We start from the raw sequence: 18,302 nt of genomic DNA on the forward strand, positions 1-18,302 counted from the left end.
GCAGAGTATCATTGTATAGAGGTTTCACTTCATATAAAAATTGAAACGAGAGCATTTGCATATTTTTCTACACTTACTTCCGACAGATAGTATTTCCACATGCCACACAAACATATTTACTATCTATAGAGTCACGAGAAACACGATAGAGCATCGTGCAATCAGGACTTGGACAGAACTTGACTTCCTGGTTATTTCTCTTGACGTAAGAATCCAGAGCCTTTGATTGGATCTGTTTCTGCAAGCTCTTGTTCTTGCTTATGGCCCATTCTAAATCTTTCAAGCAGACAGGTTCACCACAGCCCTATGTATATGTTCAAAATTTATATCTTATATGTATATATAGATAGAAAATTATTCAGAGTAATATTAAATTAAATAATTGGCTGATCGTCAACCAGATCTACACTTTTAACACACTGACACACAAAAATCGGTCAAGGGGAAAGCGGCATAACATTAGCAATGAGGACATTAAAATGTAACATGAGCAACTCTGCGCTCAGGCCAACATGAATGTTGGTACATCAAAGAAATGGCTCATTCGTGGGAGCTAAGCTGAATCAGTCTTTCAAGCTGGGATTGAGTGATGGAACACACCAAAAACAATGTTTTTCATCATAATTTATCTGTGATCAGATGTGAAGCACCCCCAAAGCCGAATGTTTTGCATCGTTCTGCAACGAGCCCTCATCTGAATAAAAATGTTCTCCAGCAAAAGTTTCCATAATAGTCAAGACACAAGAGTTTTTTTCTTATTTCAAAAATTCTACCAAACATTTTTCTGCTATAGAGGTCAAAAATTTTGGTATATTCTACTTTTGGGGAAAGAGTAAAGCTGTGAACCATTAACACATTATATATAAAGAAATCCTATTCTATTTTTCAATCAAAGAAATTCTCCACAACTTTTAAACAATCCCTTTCTTATCAATGATGGTTCTGTAGGCTGCCAAATCTATATTCAGTATGGTAGACACTCTTAAATTAATAATTATGTGATGACTTTCTATTCAATGCATTTCTATTCAATTTTTCATCTTTGGGCATAGTTGCTAGATGTTCCATATGCACCAGATTCAGGGTCGTCCGCATGAGCCCCAAAGCAGAATGTTTAGCACTGTTCTGCGACAAGCCCTCAGCTGACTGGAAATGTTCCCCATAATGTAAAAATCCCCATATATGTAATAGTGGGGGTTTTTTTTGGTTTTTTTTTTTGCACTTTTTCTTAAAATTCTTCCAAATTGTTCTGCTGTAGCTGCAATTTTTCTGCGACGTGCATCACAGATTTTGGCACATTCTGCTTTGGAGCACATGAGGAACATACAGTGGTGTCAGAGCCAGGGGTGCTGTGGGCGCTTGAGCACCCATGAAAAACTGTAGAGCGGGTCCGAGCACCCCAGATTCATAAACCAAAATTTCATACATGAAATTCAAGATGATGACTCACAGATCTGAAACACCTCACATGCATTGTATATTACAATTACATTTTACATCCATGAATTCTTGGGGGAAGGGGACTAACCCCTCTTACAAAGTTCATTGTAGGGGCATCCATCCTTAGTCTTCAGGTTCCGTTGTCTATGTCCAACACATCTGTAGGTAAGATGAACTTTTCTACAGATATACAAACATACACTTTGCAATAATCAAATTTATGACTCAAAAATAAAAACAATTTAAAACTCATAAGAGTGATGAATTGAACATTTTTCCCGAAAATGAGAAGACAGCTAAACAATAATTTGTAGAAATTGAGAGAATGCTTGTCCCCCAAAAATCTGGACATATGGTCTCCTGATCAAAATTCATGAAGCGGCACGCCAACAGAAAATAATTTCGATCGTGGTATGGCTTTAACAAAGGTTGGCGACCCCTGGTTTTACTTCTTTTTTTCAATTTGAAAAATTCTAGTTGCTAAATTTTCATATTATTGACAATACTTTATGTGAAGCAGGGAAAAAAAAACAACAAACATTTGTCAGCCTCCAGAGAATTAAATGTGCTTCCTAGTTTGAAACTGACCATTTCTGTGCTACTTTCGTGTTTTATTAGTTTGAGCAATATGTTAGAGTTTTTTACACACATGCATATTGAATTGTTAAACTAGAAACTGGTTCCATCTCTGTGCATCCAATAAGACAATAAATTTTATTATTAGTTTTATCCGGCAGCTGCAAGAAAGATGTTTTTGGAAACATTTTAACCCCAAAGAAGTGAGGATTCTTGAAACTCAAAACTTTTGAAAACTTTATGGGACATCCAGGGCCATCTTAATATATGGGGCTAAACCAAGAAAGGATCAGGGGCCTCAGCTGCACAGAGGCCTCGACAATTCTGAGATTTGGTACAATGGTACATGAGAATAAGTATGTAAATTAACAGGTGGAGTGCTAGCATAACATTTTAACAGAGTTTTGTGGTGATGTTGAAACACCCTTAGGAGACCAACCTGCATGCTAGTAAAATATTAAGAATTTTTGGGGGTTCCCTAAAATAGCTTCATAACTATTAAGGGTTCCAGAAGAGTTTCAAAGAAGCTTCCATGTTGGAAATCTCTGTCCTAAAATGTAAGGTCACCCGTGAAAGAAACCAATTATATGTGAATGCATATTTAAAAGCATCACAGTTTCCAATTCTAATATTTACTTTATCGCTCAACGTAAAGAAATCTCAGGCATGTACTGTGAATAATAGTTTTCTTGATGTGGCAGTTGTTTCTTGGTGTTCTGAAAACACATTCTTAAAAATGAAAAGATTTTGATAATACAATTACTTCTTTGCAGCAAACTACAGGCATATCTTCTACACTTTGGAGCTGAAGTAAAAAGCATGTAATGCAATATGCATGACCACAATATGCCAAACGATATGCAGGTTGCACAACAGATTCAAAACAAATGGGACAATCCTCTGTAAAAACATGTTGAACCTCTCTACCTCCCAATTCTTCGAACATCTGTGAGATGAGCTTCTTACACTGAAAGCAAAGGGAGAAAAAAATTCATCTGTAAATTTTGAAAGCATTCTCTAATGTTAACATCATCAATACTACTTCCATGGCAAAAGAAAAATACTATCACATCTTAATACGTCACATTTGTGTTACATACATTACACCCAAAATTTCACCATTACATTTAATATCAACTTTCTAAAAAGTATACATAGGTAAATTACTAAAGAAATGCAATAATAGCCAGGTCATCATAAAGCTGTAATAACTATTCTAATAATGATATAAAACAGAGCTTGACAAATGAAGATAAAAAATCTAGGTGCAAACAAAATATTTTTGGAGAAAAACATGTTTCTTTCTTTCGAGCTAGCAATTGAAAATTTTATGCACCAATACCAATTTTTTTAGTCCCCAAGGTGACCTGGCATGGGGCGTTTGTCAGGCCCTGGTATAAAATAATTTGAGATCAATTATACATTACATATATATACCTGATCAATGTCAGCTGTTTTTCCTGAAACTGTCAGCACTTTCCGATAGACATTGATACTGGCTGAAGATAACTTGCATAGTGTTTTGAACTTGTTTAGGTTTTCTCCATATCGTCTGACCATCTCTTTAAGAAGACTTTTTGAACCAGATATTAGACTTATTTCCTCTGAGCAAACATTTGCTATGGAATCCAGGTACTTATTTATCTGTGTTTTCATATTAGTCTGTGCCGATTCTGGACCAAACAATGATATTACTTTGGTGCAGCCATTGAATGTCAAATGGCCATTGGAAACCTGAGATTTCAAGTTCTTCAAGAACTGTTTACCAGCCGGCAAAAACAGCTTTCCAAGAACTTCACTTCTATTACAATCGATTTTTTCTCCCTCTATATAAGTTTGAAAACACCTACTGGCATCAAGTATGTTGCAGATGCCATTACTATGAAGGCTTATACGGACTCTATGATCTTCAGTTACAGCTTGGATGTCGAGCCAATCTTCTTTGTTCACTGTGGTTGCGTTGAAAAAATTTAAAGCATCATCTATGAGAGGCATTATAGCAGTAAACACTTCATTATTGCAAAACAGAGATGTTTCTACGATAGGTTTCAATTTATTAATGCTCAACCCATCCAAATATGGCGATTTCTTCAACCAGTCATAAGCTTTCTGTCCATCCTGGAAATTATGAAAAACTGCCATCATTCTCCATTCCATGTCAAAATCTCTCGGAGGTTTAAGGTTAATGTCCAGTTTGTTTTCTGGAGTGTACAGCATTAGTACAGAATGGACGGAATTTCTCATCGAGTCGATATTTTCTTCAGAGCTTGTGAAACTCTTTTCTCTAACTATCACCAACTTATTGATTTGTACGTCAGGAGGAAGATATTTCAACAGGGAAGCTCTGAGATCTTTATCATTTGCATAAAGTGGAACATTAGTAACACAAAAATCATGAGGGTCCTTTCTACTTATGGAAACCCTCATGGACTGGCTTGGCTTCCCGGTGGAGGAATAATAAGTCACGTTTGTGGTCATCAAGCGATGAGATACTAGCGGAAATGAAGTCTCTGGTTTCACATTGAAGAAAACTAATCCCTTACAAGGTCTTCGACTAATGTTTATTTCTAATTTGAATGACGACGGTGAATTTGCAAACCAAACAGGTGCATCAGGAACAACAACAATATTTTTTTCCAATTTCAGACGTTTTACTGCATCGGAAGCACTAGATACAGACCTGAATGTAAACTTTCTGTGCTTTTTATATTCCTTAACACTTATTATTTCTCCAAAAGGTTTTAATAGTGTGTGAAGTGCTTTAATATCATAGTCTCTGGGTGTTATTTTAACACTGCGATATTCGCCTGGAAAAATTATTTGCTTCACAATCAATTCCGCTCCAAGCACCACAGATAAAGACTGTACACCAGCAAAGTCAGTAAATTCATGTTCGAATTCTTTTAGTTTCATCTTAGCTTCAAGCACCATTGGTTTGAACATGTCTTCAACAATTTTGTGATAATCTGGAGGAGTGAAAATGTCCAACTGACCTTTCTCATAATCTGCGTCTATCACACAATGCGGGGATTCCGTAATATCTTGTAACTGACTTTCCAAAGTTTTAACATTACTGCCTCGCACACCAATTATACTCCTCAACACATTTTCACTTAAATTGTGGAATGTGAAAGGTTTCGGAACTATGTATAACAAATAAAATGGATCTGTTGTGAGCTTACCATCTGTCATCGCTTCATCGCACATCAAATTAGTAACCATAGTAATGTTGATAAGAAAAGTCTGAGAAGTCTTGAGGATAGAATCGTACACGAGAAACTGAGGTCTCCATTTCCCTAAGCTGTATAGAGATGAGGAAGGGTGTATGTGCAAACTTTCAGTGATATTCGGTGATATATACCCTATTCTGTCATGACCACCATAAATACACAGGTTTTGAGAAAAACTATGAAAGATTATTTTGTGTAGTTTTTCAATGGCTTCGGCATCATTGCTCATTTTAGCATTAATTGTAACCTTCAGCTCCTTAGTCAGCGTCTGAAGTATTTCAGTAACCAGCTCATTAGCCAGTCTCATGGACTTTGCATTGATGAAATTCATGCTACACCAACGAGACTTTTCACTCTTTGATACGCTCAACCATTCTTTATAAACTTCAAGATAAGTAAGATAGTCACTCTCTGATAAACAAAATCTCACTTTCTTAAGATCAGCAACAGATTTGTTCTCAGAGTTCCTGAAGAAGATGCTCCTGGATAATGTGGCCAAGGAAGCAATTATAACAGTTTCGTATCCCAGTTCTGAATCTATGCCCTTCAGCAATAAATGCGCAAGTCTAGGTTCTAATGGGAGAATTGCCATTTTCTGACCCATGACAGTAACCGTGCTTTGATCAGATGCAACAGCTCCGAGATGGACCAACTGCTCCATAGCAACTTCCATGGAATGTCTTGGTGGAGATTCCACAAATTCAAACTGCAAAGGATCTTGAATGCCCGCAACCATCAGCTTGAGTATGGCTTGACCAAGATTGACTCTCAGTATTTCCGGCACCATCTGGTCTGCCATATCGTTTGTATAGTTGGAACGACTGTACAGCCTGTAGCATCTTCCACTTTCAACTCGACCTGCTCGTCCTCTTCTCTGCTCAGCAGAGCTCTTGTTCACGAACCCAACAGCTAATATACTCAGATTACGGACAGCATCGTATCGAGCTTCCTTCACCATCCCACAATCGATAACATACCTGATCCCAGGAATTGTGACAGAAGTTTCCGCACAATTGGTAGAGAAAACTATCTTTCTGCATTTAGCGGGAGTCCTTTCAAATATTTTTTGTTGTTCTTTTACGTCCATTTTGCCATGAAGACAAAACACCAAAAGCCGGGAATCACATTTTACAGTCTGATTAAAAACCTGAACTGCCTTTTCTGTCTCTGCAGGCGTAGGTAGAAAAGCAAGGACATCACCAGGGTCCTCTCTAACTAATCGAGAAGCAGTATCAATCGTCTTGTCGAAATAATTTGATCCAACATCTATATCATCTTCTAACCATACATCCTCTATGGGAAAGGATCTACCAGAAATGTTCATCACGGCACTGTTGGGCAACGAGAAATATTCTTGAAACAAGCTGACTTTGATGGTGGCCGATGTTATGACGACTTTTAAATCACTTCTGGACCTGAGACATCTTTTGATCATACCCAGCAACAAATCAGTGTATATGCTTCGCTCATGCGCTTCATCAATTACTATGCATGATACACCATTGAATAATGGATTCTTTGTACATAATTTGAGCATTGTGAAATCAGTAACATATAAAATTTTGGTTTCTGGTGACTTCTTCTGAGACAATCCAACCTGGTATCCAACAATATCTCCGACCCTGCACCCAATCTGGGAACTTACATGGTTTGCGAGCGATACGGCTGCAATCTTTCGAGGCTGTGTACACACAATCATTCCATTGTTAGCAAATCCTTCCCTCCACATATACTGACATATTTGAGTGCTTTTACCGGAACCAGTTTCAGCTTGTATGACCACTACTCTGTGACTCCTCATGGCATTTAAAACCGTGTTTTTCTTTGCATAGACAGGGAGAGCATTTTGAATGCAACAACATTCTCTCGAATAATCAGTCAAGATATCATCTGCTTCTACCTTCAAATCTAGACTGCTCATTTCTTTGAGCTTTTTACGAACTTTCTCAGTAAAACTCAAAAATGTAGATTTCATTTCATTAAGCTCATTAAGCTTACCCGCTCGTGCTGCCCTAACATCTGCAGTAAAAGCAAGTTTACTATTAGAACCTTGTGGACAATCCCTCCTTACTTCTTCGATACGTTTTTCATGTTCTGCTAGATACCTTTCGCACTGGGCATTAACACGCTGGACATTCTGCATGATAATCTCTCGTTCCTCTATTGCAAAATCTATGAGATGGTTGTAGGAACTACAAAGTAGATTTGAATCATGAGACAAATCTGCATCATCCGAGTCTTTTACTAATTTTAAGAACTTTGGTGCTGTAGAATTTCTTTTCTGTGCCTCCATCAGTAGTTTCTTAGCTTTCTTGATTTTGTTCAGACTGTTGAATATTATAAGAAAGATACCACCGTATAGAGAAGAGGACCACTGCAAATGAAAATCATGATGTTGAAACATTTTTTCAAATTCGAGTTCCCAATATGAAACATCACCAAATCGGAAATTCACAGAAACATACAATGTAGCAGTCACACTTTTTTGAGGTTCACATTGATTATTCCTACCCGAATTAGTGCTGTAATTGGCGAGCGATTGCATTACATCCCATATTTTTCTATCTAGATTGTTTTCCTTATTCTGCTTACCATATGATGCTATGTCCGTTTCCTCTAGTGATTTACTTCTACCAGAAATTATTTTTTTGGTCGAATCATGAGGTTTCTTCTTGTCACCAATTTGTTTCACCATCGTCCTTCTCTTACGCTGAACATTAATTGCATGATTATAAGGCCTAAAACTTTGTAATATGTGGTATGCATTGATGCACATTTCTTCAGTACAAAATGAAATTTCAGTGGTGGTGCTCGTCAGCTTTTGCATGTTATTCTTGATATGTCTTATCTGAAATTTCAATAACTTTTTCAAATTCGGCCACTTGGCTTCACTTGGCAAATTTGAAATCAATAGATAGTGCTCCAATGTATCACCGATGGAATCATTTGGAACTTCTTTCAGAAATTTACTGTATGGCACCCACTCGTTCGCTACATTTCCTAATGACATTTGTGAGACTTCAGCTAAAATACCATTGAAAATCAAAGTCTTATGGATATTTTTTTTACAAGGCATGCTACTCAAAGCACGCACAGCTCGTGTCAAAACAGTTAGCAAAACAATAGAACCAGAGTCAAAATTTTTATTAGAAGAATGACGGAAAACAAAATTATATAATTTTCTATCAGCTTCAACTGCTTGCTTTGTATCGGCAAGTATCACTGAAACACCACTTGCAGATAGTTCGTCACCAACTCTGGAATCCAAGCCAAGACTGTAAACAACTGTAAAATTTACCTCAGTGTAGCCCAAACAGAACTTATCTCTGATTTTCTGCACAATCGCTGTCACAGACTTTCCAGATGGTATCGGACAATCTTCCAGTAACCAAAACACTGCCACAAAGTGATTTGCATCAATATTATGCATCTGAGTATTACTTGCAGATTTTACTTCATTTCTTGAAGAAAAGCTATTCATACTCTCTGGCTGACTTTCAAATGATCTAATAGACTCTTCCTCGTCACTTTCTGAATTCCACGTTTTAACAGAGGAACTGTGAGAAACTGTAGACATGGTATCATCATCTGATTCATCCGAAGATAACCTTTTCAGCCCATGACTGAATTGAAGCAAACACTGCTGTTCTACAACTGCTGGTTTTTTATTTTTCCACCACTTGTCTCTCTGCATGCGCGGTGGAGGCTTCGTCCTCCGCCTGGATCTATTTTTCTTCATTTGATTACCAGATTCATTTCCTGAGTTGGTTTGTGATATTAAATTCTGAATATGTACTCCACTGATGCTCCCACATTTGGCCGATATTCTGTCTACATCCTGAAGCTGATTTGAACTAGTCTGCACAAAAGTTCCTGCCACACTCGAAGAATTGGTATAGCTTCTACTTGAAGTATCTATACAGTTTTGTCTTGCGAAAGGGGGAGGTGGCGACACTGGACAACTAGAAGATGGGTAGTCACTTCTATGCAGTTTATCTCTATTTGACATCCCAATTTGCAGAGTCAAAGGATTTTGTTCACTAAATATTGGTGGTTCACTGCAGTTCAAAGAAAAAAGATGTGATTGTTCACTTCTGTTTGAATTGTTACACTGTTTCTTCCCTGTATATGAAAATATACGGTTAGATGAATTAGTTGAGTTAGTAAGATTATATAAATTTGTGGTCGATTCATTTGATTTATAAGGAAAAGGGTCTTTTGTACTCGGAACTAAATGCTTTTCGTTTTCCGTAGAATTTTCTGAATCAATACCAGGGTTTTTAACTGCATTATTTATTAAACTTGAAGCTGAAGCAAGTTCTTGCTGATTAACAACTGTGTGCAGTATATTAGCTTTATTTTTAATTTGCGCAGCTTCACATGGCCTGCTGCATCCATCATCTACAGGAATTATTTTCAGAGTGGATTTGCAAGCTGTCTTATTCATTGGTTGAGAGTCCTTAAAAGAGGCTTGTTCCAAAATAACATTGCTGCCTCGCACCTGTTTCACCATACTCTGTTCCAAATTCATCACACCGCTTCGAGTTTTTGAGGCAAGTGACTCTGTGGTTGTATTCGAGCTATGTCGCTGATGCTGGGGTCCATCTATATTGCTTCTAGATTTTGAGCTGACTGGATGAATTCCAGATGAATATCCTAATGGGACTGCTGATGTACTTGAGCTACTTTGTTGGAGAGACATAGCTTCAGCACTAGTAATGGGTTTAGAGGTGTGAGAAGCAATGCCGGATGACATGGAAGTAACAGAGTACATGCTAGGAACTAGTTTTTGGCAAGAGAGTCCATCTACATTACTGCTTGACTTTAAACTGCCTTGGTTGACTCCAGTTGGACGAGAAGCATTCTTCCTTGACAGCATGGTAGATGTCCTCGAGTCACATTGTTGGAGAAGGTATGCCTTCGGATCAATAGCAGGTGCAGTATATGGTGTAGAAGAAGTAGGATATATGCCAAACATTGGGCTTTTTAGAGAGATTCCACCTGCATTGCTGCTTGATTTTAAACTAGCTTGACTGACTCCAGTTGGATGAGAAGCATCATTCATTGACAGTGTAGCCAATGTTTTTGAGTCACGTTGTTGGAGAAAATATGCTTTCTGATCAATAGCAGGTGTAATTGTAGATGTTGTAGAAGAAGCAGGATATGTGCCAAGAATTGGGTTTTTACGAGAGAGTCTATCTATGTTACTGTTTGATTTTGAACTGGTCTGGTTAACTTCAGATGAATGAGAAACAAGATTCCCTAATGGTGTAGCAGCAGTCCTTGAATTCTGCCGTTGGAGAGAATTAGCTTTTGAGTCGGTAATGGGAACAGAACTACGAGAAATAGTTCTAGGTGGCACAGAAGTAGCAGAATACATGACAGAAACTGGTTTTTCTGTGATCTTGATAGTTCCTTCAGATGATCTACTATAATTATTTTTTTGATTACTCTGTCCTTGTAATTTTTTGACATGATTCTTGGTTTCAGCATGGACTGATCGACTTATCCTGGACTGCAGGCCAGCTGCATCAAATCCTGTCGCACTGTAGTTATGATTTCCCGCACGTTGCTGAGCAGCTCCGAGTGGAGAAATGATAGATGGAGAAATCTGAGACTGATGTTGTCGAGAAGAGCCCAGATCCCTCCTTCTGGTAGATTCAGGGGAGGGACGATCACCACCTAAGAAATAATAGATAAAAGTATCAAAAGTTGTAACTGTTATGCACAGCAGATAGATAACGATGTTATGTTAAGTATGAGACAATGTATTAGGCTTACGTGCAGTTGTAAAAATAAAGCAAGTAAATTTCTAAAACTTTTAGCATTTTTAAGATTTGAAATATCCTATTTCTTACTGAACTCTGGATCATTCAAGTAATGGAAACACATTGTTAATTGTGTCAGTCAACGTTAGGGGTGTGAACGTTTCTATCTATACAGGGTGATTCAGAAAAGATGAGAAAAACTTTAAGAGGTGGTAGTACACATAAAAACAAACAATTTTCACCAAAGAATGCATGGTGTAAAACGAAATGCAAACGTGTTACAGGGAGCAACATAGTTAAACCAAGAATACGAGGAGAAAACACAAGAATTAAGCAATTTTAATGAATAATTTGCAATAATTGCTCAAAAGAACGACTGACCACAGACGGTGATGCAAGAAAACAGCGGCAAAGAAGGGATTGGCAAACACTCTGGAATATTCCAGGCATATCGCAAATCTCCCCAGCAGCAGCCGAAAGTCTTGTGATTAGGTCCCCTTCATAGAGGACTCTTGAGTACTCTCCAGAGGAGTCTCATACACCAGACTCTTCAGCTGTCCCCACAAATAAAAATAAAACAAGGCACGACAGATCAGGAGATCATGGTGGCCAAGCTACAGGACTACCTCGCCCAATCCATCGGTTTGGAAAATTGGTGTCCAGATAGCGTCGTACCTCTAGCCCAAATTGGGCAGGAGCTCTATTGTGTTGGAACCACATACGCCGCCGAAGAGCAGTTGGAACATCCTCCAGCAAGTCTGGCAGCACAAAAAGCTGATGTTGCGGAAATGTCCAGTATTTGCCCTCATCAAGGCATTCTGGCAGAAGATACGGCCCTATTAGGTGGTCACTAAATGATTCCTGCCCAAACATTGATGGAGAAGTGTCACTGATGCGCATGTGGATATGTGGCATGTGAATTTAGACACCCAGACATGTTTATTGTGGGTATTAAATGCACCATCTTGTGTGAAAGCACATTTATTAGAGAAAAGAACAGGTGACGTAAAATCTGGGTGTGCTGCACTCTGCTGTAGGAGCCAGCGAGTAAAGTCTACGTGCGACGAGCATAATCTTCTTCATTCAATGTTTGGACTTGTTGAAAACGATATGGTGCAATTGTGCAATGCTATTGTGGAACATCAAGGCTATGGCCCACAGCTCGTGTGCTTGTAGTTGGTTGATCTGCCACCATCACCAAAATCTTGTCTTCCACATCTGCTGTTCTGGCAGTCTTTGTACAACCTGCATCAGACCGGGAAGCAAGAAAGCAACCCGTTTTGCACAGCTGCCAATGCAAGTGCAGAAATGTTTTCGGTTGGGCAACTGCCTTGTAGTAAAATACATTTCAGCTACTTCGCAAGATTCATTTATCCATTCAGTAAGTCATTTGGCAAACTCAAAAGAAACATTGACAATTTTACAATTAAGTCATTTATTTGAGCACAATTCATATCTTTAAGTTACATTAAATAATTACTGTTAAAGTTCTTGTTAACATTAATCATATGGACCATGATCTCAACATAAAATAGGATCAATCTCACCTGATTGCGTCTATGACTTTCCCTATTACTTGGGAAAATCGAAAATTTCCACGGAAAGTCAGACTATGATCATGAAGAACAATCCATTTCGAACGGCGAGAGTGCAGGATCACCATGTACTACTTCCCTTTGCAGCTCCATAAATGAAATGAATGTCTGCTTTTTCAGTATTACTAAAGTGTGCCATTATCTCACACATTACAACTGTTAGAACGGTTGCACACTGGACTAACTTCACAGGGCTGACGTCCGCAACTTTTATTCACTGTGATGCAGATTTGCAGATGGTTTCTTCTTTTTCTCTAGGTTACATTTGCATGCATGGTGTTCTTTTTCTCCTGATAAATTTCAACAGGAATGTTGCTTTAATGTCTGCGGAGCATCCATTTCAAAAAGCGCTAGCGCGTTCTATGTTAGACCACATATTTTTTTATGACAATTGTTTTTATTGGTGTGTACTATCACCTCTCAAAGTTTTTCCCACCTTTTCTCAATCACCCTGTATATTTTAGCTCTTTTGCAACATTATGGAGATATTTACTCAAATCTGAAACCAGGTTTAGCTCCCATTATTTCAGATAAGGGAGGTTATGCTTAAGTTCGGGAGGTCATATAAAGAGAATGACAATCTAATACAGTTGATGCTCATTATAACAACCCCATGTTATCGAGCCCATTCCATTACAACGACTGGTAGGATAAGTTTCAAACGCTTTATATAAAGACCATCATATATGTTCCCTTTTTGATATAACGACCATCCCAATATAACGTCTGTTTTCAACTAGACGAAGAGGGATGTTGTATCGAGCGTAGACTGCATTTGGAAGGGCAATGTAAAGTGGATCCAGCTAACAACGTTTTCCAAAAAACCATCATGGAAAAAAATTTTGTAGGCGGAGGAAATGCTTTAAACCTCAATGACTATTAAGTTAGGACCTCGAAAATAAATTTTACCACGCGGGAACATTATAAGCAGTATACAATGATTACCATGAAATTATATATAATTTTGTCGCCAGTAATTTACACGAAATAAGACATACTTGTGTCGCCAGTAATTTACACGAAATAAGACATACTTGTGTCGCCAGTAATTTACACGAAATAAGACATACTTGTGTCGCCAGCACATGCGATACAGTAAAACTTTGGAGTGTGAATAACTCTTACAAGTGCTTTGAAAGATGAGCAAAATTTCTATAATTTTTTTCAACAGATCTTTACTAGATAATTGAGATATTTCTAGCAGCCGCACCGCTTGACAAATAAAAAAAAAATTAGGTGCCAGCAAAATTTCATGTGTGCCTAGCTTTCCTTCTCCCCCCAACAAAATCAATACATCCTTAGACATGTATAGAACCCCTTTCTATGATATAGTGATTAAACGCAATAATATAGTTTTCCACAATTTTGTGCTGTTCTGTGGCGAAACCCTGTAAATCAGGGTACAGTTTTCCTTAGAAATGCATAAAAATATTAGTTAATTGGGACCAAATTTTAGAAAGAACATATTTTTCCTTCGTACTATGACTATAATGCTATGAAATTGAGAAACCACATCACCTACACTGGAGAAATGCAGATGTCGGGTGGGAGGGATATATGATCGAAGTGCTTGAAATTTTCAAAATGATGGATAGGATGGGATAAGAGTTATTAATGCAGTCAACAAAGTACTTCGAAAAAGGGGACACAAGTATAGTTTAGTAAGGAACAACTTGAAGCTGTGGTGTAGCAGGGAATTTTTCACTAACAGGGTTGTTAGTAAAAGGCGAAAGATTAGCTCGAAGGTTGAAGAGAAGCCAGAGCATAGGGTTGTTAGTACATGGAATAGGTTATCTTTAAAGGTTGTAAATTCTAACACAATTAACACATTTAAAAAAGAAGTGCCATAAGCAGAGATGCCATTAATGGGCTATAACGTGTCAAATACCCAGAATTTTAGAGAAGGACGCGTAAAAATTTTGTTCACGCGTCCTCCAGGACGTGTTCTTTCCTAGTTCTGCGAAGAAAAATTAGAGAGAAAAACCTCTCCCCAACACTTTTCCCCTTTCTTTTTTTCCTTATTTTTACTGTGTATCATGATCGTGCGACCTTGAAAAACGTACACTGTACCGTTTTGATATACCGTATATACTCATGTATAAGCTGAGTTTCTTTGTGGAAAAATTCATTCCTCAAAAGTGGGGGGGGGGGGTCGGTTGGCTTATACTCGGGTAAGTTTTTTTATGAGAAAATATCGACACCCCCCCCCCCCGACCGCAATGAGTAGTCATTTTTGTAGCAGTGTTCGAGAAACCGGCCTTATTGGTATGGGATATGTTTAAACCCCACAGAACTGATAATGTTAAACCCAGGCAAAGAAATTGAAAACATCACTGGCTTTGATACTAGATGTGCTAAAGTTGATTGTACAGCCTTTAGATGTGAGCATCAACAAGCCTTTCAAAGACTATTCGAGGAATTTGTGGATCGAATGGATGAGTTCCAATGATAAAGAAACCAAAAAAAGTGATAGAATCTAATGGCCTAGTGTGCGAATGGGTACATGGAATTCTATTTCCACCAATCCTTCAAAAAGTGTTGCATCAGCAATGCGATGGACGGAACTGAAGATGATATCCTCTTTGAAAGTGACAATGGCGATGAGACAGCCTAGATGAGGATAAAAATGAAGATGCCGCACCCCCTATGATGATCTGATGGATTACGATGATCTTGGAGACTCAGAAGAAACAGATTAAAAAGTTTGAATCATTTTCTATTGTACATTTCCGCAAGCTATCAATTTTGCACGAAAATATAAAATTTTTTTTTCTCTAAAATGCACAAATTTTTGGGGGGTCTGCTTATACACGAGTTTTCAATTTATTGCAGTTTTGGCGGTCCCGAAGTGGGGAGGTTGGCTTATACACGAGTATATACGGTATATACACACAAATTGTTGAAGAATATGATGAGGGATCTCCAGTTGCTTCCCTAAATGAGGGGACGTGTGCAGAAGTTTCAAATTTCGGAGCTTTTGTCACCCTGCAGATTTTCTCCCTTCAGGTTATATACAGGAAATTACGGTACTTTCGCGGCTATTGGCTGGCATTCAAAGACCATTTCCATACGGACGAAATTTGTCTTGTTCCTACAATATTGCGAATGCACGTTTTTTTATTTTTTTAAATCGTGAAGGATTGGAACGCCCGTTCAAATTGTAAAACCTTCCCGATATCGTGGAAAAAAAACCGAATCTGTCAAAACTTGATCTTGAATATCCACAGTTTTGTCATCTAGCTGCTATGCGGTAGTCACCATTTCGCATCGCTAAAATCAGGGGTGTGTAAGCAGAATCGGCTGTTTGAGGGGCACAAGATCTAATTCTTCACAGATAGTATAAAAGAAATTTTATTCCAATATTTTAATTCTCCACAAAAATATTTTTAATTTTTGATCTTCGGGGGAAGGGAAGAAAAGAGGCCCCTTATAATCTCCACAAGTTTTGCTTTTGGTAAAAATCTGTGTTTGGAACTTGCGATTGCAAAATGGTAATTGGTTAAATTGGTAATGGTAATTGTCGAAAGATTTCAAATTTTCAGTAGGCTATTCCTTTGAAAAAACTTCTGGTTGCCACTGCAATCACACAGACCTACAACACAAATATGCATACATTAAACTTCAAATGCACGCATTACCAGTTTGGAGGATAGATGCAGGGCCGCAACTGGGAGGGGGGACAATGAAAGTAAATGAACCTTTGGATAGAACATGTTTTTAGAAATGAATTACTTGATTCACAGATACCTTCTTCTCTTACCCAGAACATGACCCACCGCTCAGTCTCAACGAAGAAATATAAGCAGGTGATCAAAGACCTGGGGCATGCTGGAAGAAAATCCATAGAGATACCAGTGAATTATGGGGGGGGGGGGGAAGCCATAATTTTTTTCAAGATAATTTTTTTTTTGAAACGGACCCATTTTCACTCAAAACAGACCCAGATTTTTCAAATAACCTGGGTCCCGGGACCCAGGTAAATTAGAGTCCAGTGGCATCTCTGATAAGCATATTGGGATAAATTGAGACGCTATCCATACTTAAATAAGACAACCATAATCCTTTGCATGGGCAGTGTATTATATAGTAATGTGTAAAACCTCTCTTAACCCTTTATACATCTCAGGATAATAATTTCCCACCACTAAACATTAAGTAAATTATTAAAATTTATTCTTTTTTCTTGTTAAGTTATATGAAGTTGGTGATGTTGTTCATAGATGTAAGCATTTTATTCATATGAGATTCATTTCCTGCCTTCGATGAATGTTTTTCATGAAAGTGGGAAGTATATCTCCCAGTGGTTCAGTGGGTAGTGGTACTTAGCTGGATGTTGTTGTTCTGTGGGGTTCACGTTCAAATTTTCCATATTAAAAAAACAGTGACTTATTTGAAAGATATGCAACCAGTTTCAATCCGATTCAATGTATAATTTGGTATTACACATTTCTCGATGGCATCAAAAGTTTTGCTCACGAGAGAGTTTTAAAATAATAATGACAGATTCAATTCTACATTCTTAATTTTTCTTTTGGTGTTTTTTTGTCAGCAATGAGCCATAACTTATGAATTTTTTTGCTGTTTTCGAATTTTTGAATGTGTAACCCTTATAAATAACATTTTTATTTTGTTCAAATGTTATAGCAAAGATGTTATAGACAGCAATTCCTTTATCATTGCACGCATAGATTCTAGCTCCTTGAAAGGCATCTGCCCTATGCATGAGCCTGCAAGTAATGGGGAAATTAGGCTCTGTCAAAAGGCCAAACGGAAAACAAGTACATTTATAACCCATAATCATTAGAAACCCATAATAAAACCAAATTATACAGTTCTACTCAGTTTTAGAAAATGAATTGATAAGCACACTTTACAGCAAAGCACACTGGTTACGTACCCTTAAACAGATTTTGCAAGAAGACAAATAATTCTGATAGGCGGCCCCGTGATCAGAAATAAATTGTGTCTTTCAGATGTATCACATATACCAATTCATATTGATAAATACAGGAGCTGTGCATTCTGAATAACAAATGCCAAAGAAAAAAAGGAACAATACAATCTGTAAGATGTGTATGGCTTTATGTAAAGTTTGTTTTGCGGCTTTTCACAGCTCCCAAGTCTGATATTCAGGGCTCCGCACCTGCAAAACCAAAAGAAAACAACTGAAAGGGATTTTTTAACGCCCTGTCTCATGTCGGAGCCACATTTTGAGCAAAGCATTTGAGACTTCAGGAGCCCAGCATCTCCAAGAAATTGTAGAAAAAGGGGCCTATTTTGGCACAGGTACGCCTGATAAAAAACGAAGTTACCTACTCCCTCATTGCCCAAGGTTGGACTACCATTAGAAAATTTAAGAGATCCAGTTCGTTTGAAATAACGTCCTGGTACTTCTTGACCACACTGAGGACTGAAGGCATGATAAAATAGTTGAGAAATCACAAAAATCTAATCAAAAAAATATAAAAAAGAAGTGTAACGGAAAAATACAACCTGGCAAAAAATGACAAAAATCCAGAAGAAATAATCCGAGGTAATCCGTTGGAAACTAGAAACGAAATGACGCTACTGCACAAAGGGAAAAAACACTGTTGTCCGTTTGAATCACCCGCGCTTTAAGCGCCATCTATAATGGATGGGTAATAGAAGATTCTAGAAAGAAGCTACTGAGAAACAATCTAGAACAACGACAA

The 18,302-nt window shown here is 37.8% G+C and overlaps 1 protein-coding gene across 1 annotated transcript in view; it reads right to left on the reverse strand.

Annotated features, from left to right (window-relative positions):
* The window catches only part of LOC149088681 (uncharacterized), a 30,948-nt gene that overhangs the window by 11,728 nt on the left and 918 nt on the right, over nt 1–18,302 (reverse strand). The window contains exons 2-4 of the mRNA XM_089248878.1: nt 3,454–10,928; nt 2,780–2,983; nt 78–304 (exon numbers count right to left, since the gene is read on the reverse strand). Of these exons, the coding sequence (XP_089105004.1) occupies nt 78–304; nt 2,780–2,983; nt 3,454–10,928 (7,906 nt within the window). The remainder of the gene's footprint in view (nt 1–77; nt 305–2,779; nt 2,984–3,453; nt 10,929–18,302) is intronic.

The sequence above is a fragment of the Pholcus phalangioides genome, unplaced genomic scaffold, assembly GCF_987345545.1.
Source record: "Pholcus phalangioides strain wild (caught in Gottingen) unplaced genomic scaffold, Ppha-v1.0 ptg000003l_1, whole genome shotgun sequence".
Classification (NCBI taxonomy): Eukaryota; Metazoa; Arthropoda; class Arachnida; order Araneae; family Pholcidae; genus Pholcus; species Pholcus phalangioides.